At 39.1% G+C, this 4098-nt stretch overlaps 1 protein-coding gene across 1 annotated transcript; it reads right to left on the bottom strand.

The window, feature by feature from the left end:
* Window positions 1–680: 680 nt before the first annotated feature.
* Window positions 681–2507, bottom strand: LOC308706354 (general transcription factor II-I repeat domain-containing protein 2-like; the record flags this gene model as incomplete). Its single annotated transcript, XM_081391948.1, has 1 exon — window positions 681–2507. One exon carries the CDS (start codon window positions 2505–2507, stop codon window positions 681–683), a length of 1827 nt encoding a protein of 608 aa, XP_081248074.1.
* Window positions 2508–4098: the final 1591 nt, after the last annotated feature.

Here is a 4098-nt window from a genome sequence, read left to right as displayed (position 1 = left end):
GATTTACCATGGTTTACCATGATTTACCCTGTTCTAGCATAGTTTACCATGATTTACCATGGTTTACCATTATTTACCCTGTTCTAGCATGATTTACCATAATATACCACGTTCTAGAATGATTTATCAGGATTCTAGCATGATTTACCTTGATACACCACATTTTAGATTTATTTACTATGATTTACCATGCTTCTAGCGTGATTTACCATGATTTACAACACGTGAAGTGTCAGTGCAAATGAAGTGATAAACACTGACAAAATATGATTTTGTTATAATAGTTATTGTTATATAAGTGATTTTATAAGTGTCTAGAGCAGTGATCTCAAACTCAAATTGGCTGGGGGCCACTGCTGTGAACGAAAGCTTATAGGAGGGCCATTTTAACATTCAAGCACAACAAGAACGCGCAATATTTTTCTGGAAATTTACTTCACTTGCTGAAATGTTAGCTCTCATTTACCTCAGATTATGTAACTAACATATTTGTGTCATACTTAACAAAAAATGTAAACATCAGTATATTAAACAAAATTATATTATATATTGTTAAATATATAACAGTTAGTGCAACCTTTTTTCCCTTACTTAACTTTAGTTAAATAACTTGTCAAAACTTTGCACTGAACAACATTGCAGTGAACTCATGCAATCCCTGAATACATTTGCACACTATTCTATTTCTTGCCAGACACCTGGCAGCGCTTCTGCTCACACAACTGAGCCACGTTTGCACTGATGGAGGTCACAGTTGAAACCCTGAGTACAGCTTCAAGATGGGCATCACTAAGCCTGGACCTGTACTTGCATTTATTGAAGTTCATAGTTGAGAACAATTTCTCACACAGGTATGTGCTTCCAAAAAGGCACATTACCCGACTGAACACTTTGGACAGCTCTGGGTAGCATGGAGGTAACTCTCTCAAAAACTGTCCAGTCTTGTCTGCTTTTCCCTGTGCCTCTCTGAATTTAGTTTTTAGCTCACTGTTGCACTGCAAGTCAATAAGTTCCATTTGCAACACACTTGGGACACTCTCCACGTCAGTTGAGAAGGGATCTGCGAACAGCTGGAAAGTGTCACGGTGTGACTTGAAGTCAGCAAAACGCTGATCAAATTCCTCCAGTAGGTTGTTAATAGCAGAAGCGTATTCATCACCACTGAATGCTGTGCCCTCCTCCACAAGAGATCTGCATGTAGTGAAATGGCTGAGGTTTTTTGCAGAAAGCTGAGTTTTCCACAATCTCAGCTTTGTGGAGAAAGCTTTCACACTTTCATATGCTGCTGTGATGAGCTGACCAGGACCCTGGAGCTTCAAGTTAAGGATGTTCAGCTCCTGTGTTATGTCCACTAAAAATGCAAGGTCCATGACCCATTTAGGATCATCAAATTCAGGAACATCCATTCTGCCATCTTCCATGAATATCTTCACCTCTGCTCTTAAGTCAAAAAATCTCTTCAGGACATTCCCCCTGCTGAGCCAGCGCACCTCAGTAAAGTAAAGTACATCGCCATATGTTGACTCAATTTCTTCTAAAAAGGCCCGAAACTGGCGGTGCTGTAAACTTCTCGACCTGATGTAATTGACACATTTCAGGACAACAGACATGACATGTTCATATTTCAGGCATTTGCTGCACAGAGCCTGTTGGTGTATAATGCAGTGCAGAACAACTGCTGGATCTGCATTTTCCTCTTCTAACTTTCTTTGTACCAGCGCTACCAGTCCGTTTTTTTTGCCTGTCATAGATGGGGCGCCATCAGTGGTAATGCCCACCAGTCTGTTCCACGGCAATCCAGCGCGCTCAATCGCGTCGCACAGCTGCTGAAATATATCGTTGGCTGTAGTACGGCCATGCATTGGACACAAACTTAACAACTCCTCCGTCACTTCAAATTGTTCATTAATACCCCTGATGAAAATAGCTAGCTGCGCAATGTCTGTTTTGTCTGTGCTTTCGTCGAGCGCCAAAGAGTACGCAGTGAAAACTCTAGCTTTGCCGCGCAATTGATCATAAATGTCACTCGACAACTCGCTAATCCGCTCGGCCACTGTGTTTGCAGATAGAGAGAGATTGTTGAACAAGCCCTTCTTTTCTGGACATAGAATCTCAGCGACTTTTAACATACAATCCTTCATAAACTGCCCTTCAGTGAATGGCTTTCCTGCTTTCGCGATCAACTCACTCACCACATAACTTGCTTCAACTGCAGCATCAGCATCCTTTTTGGCTTTGTGGAAAAGGCTTTGCTGGGACGTTAGCTCTCTCTTCAATTTCATGGCTGTCTTTTCTCTCTCGTCTGCCTGGTACTTCTCATACTGTTCTCCATGTTTAGTTGTGTAATGACGCTTGAGATTATACTCCTTTAGGACTGCGACTTTTTCTTTGCATATCAGACAGGTAGCATTTCCATTAAACTCCACAAAAAAATACTGCAATGTCCATCTTTCTTGAAACTGTCTGTGTTCATCATCCACTTTCCTTTTCGGTTTAGAAAGAGACATATTTTCAGTTTCTATAGCAGCCAAACAAATAAACTCCTAGGACCAAAATCAGCTCTCTTATCAAATATGCCGGGTTTGCGCGGGTTTTTTTTTTTTTAAATTACGCATTCACGTTTTTTTTTTATTTTTTTTTATTTTTTTTATTGAATCGTGTTCTTGTTTCAATTTAATATGAAGTGGTATTTTAAATTGGCATGAACCAAAAAATATATATATTTTTAATTGTTTTGCGGGCCGGATTATGTTATATTTTTTACATCAGTTGCGGGCCGGAGGGAGGGGGAGGGGGGGCCGTAAATGGCCCGCGGGCCGGCAGTTTGAGACCCCTGGTCTAGAGTGACGCAAAATCACCTGTGAAAAGACTTCATTAATAAGTAGAATGGCCAGCAGAGGGCACTAGAAGACCACTTATTGGCTCAGGTTCACTTTAAATTTCATTATTTTCACCAGTTTTCTCCACTAAAGCTAAACACGGAATGGTTGCAGGAAGGCACGCGGAGACAAGGATGAACATACAAGATGCAGGTTTAATAGGAATTAAACTCAGGATATCGGAACAGGCAGCAACACACTCTAATTACAGCATAGAACTGACAAAGAACAAGGCAAAACTCAGGGCTTAAATACATGGGAGAACTGATCAGGGAAACAAGACACAGCTGACAAGACTAACGAGGAAACAGGTGTGACAGATGCACTAAATGACAGTTACCGTGGAAACCAAGGAGTGGCGGGAAAACAGAACAAAGGAAGACATGTGATCAGAGACAACAATACTCAGACAGAACACAACTGTGACAAAAGCAAACCAGTTTTACCATTTTAACTTAATGCATGCTTACACACACACACACACACACACACACACACACACACACACACACACACACACACACACACACAAAGACAAATGTTGTTGTTGTTGTTTTTTCAATGCTATTGGGATATGTCATTATGAAAATATATTTGAATGGTCAATTAACATTTCACAAAGTCTTTGTAAGCTATTAATCAGACGATTCAGAATTTATTCAGAAACCTAAGACTACACACACATTATGTTGTAGATACAGACAGTTGAACTATATGATGTGATCAAACTGTCAGTACTAATACTTTAACAGATAGATTTTGACTAAATGTAATTGTAAATGTTAAAATAGGGATTTTATAAAGTCTAAATATAAATTATAGAACAATATGACAAAATTCCTATTTTAAACAGCAGGGGGCAGTAAAATATCACTTATTGGCTTAACATGCCATTATATTCATATCATTTTCACCTTTTTAACTGTTATAGAGGCAAATTTTGTCCGATCTGTCTGAAAATTTTCATGCATGTTTAGAGTGATATTTCACATGTTCTGACTTGTTTTTAAGAAGGTCTGAGTAATTCATTAAAGAGATATAGGCTTTCGGGGACACTTGGTAAAGGCTACATTATGAAGTGAACCTATTATAGCTATCCAAATGAAGTAGTTCAACTTTTTCTGACAATTATTGATCTAGTGAGTCCAGAGAATTGTATTGCACTAGTTTTGAACATTATGATATGAAAATTATATGATCAGAGATGGAAAAGACCATT

The sequence above is a fragment of the Scardinius erythrophthalmus genome (assembly GCF_964197995.2).
Source record: "Scardinius erythrophthalmus genome assembly, chromosome: 18".
NCBI lineage: Eukaryota > Metazoa > Chordata > Actinopteri > Cypriniformes > Leuciscidae > Scardinius > Scardinius erythrophthalmus.
This window is presented reverse-complemented; position numbering and strand designations above follow the sequence as displayed.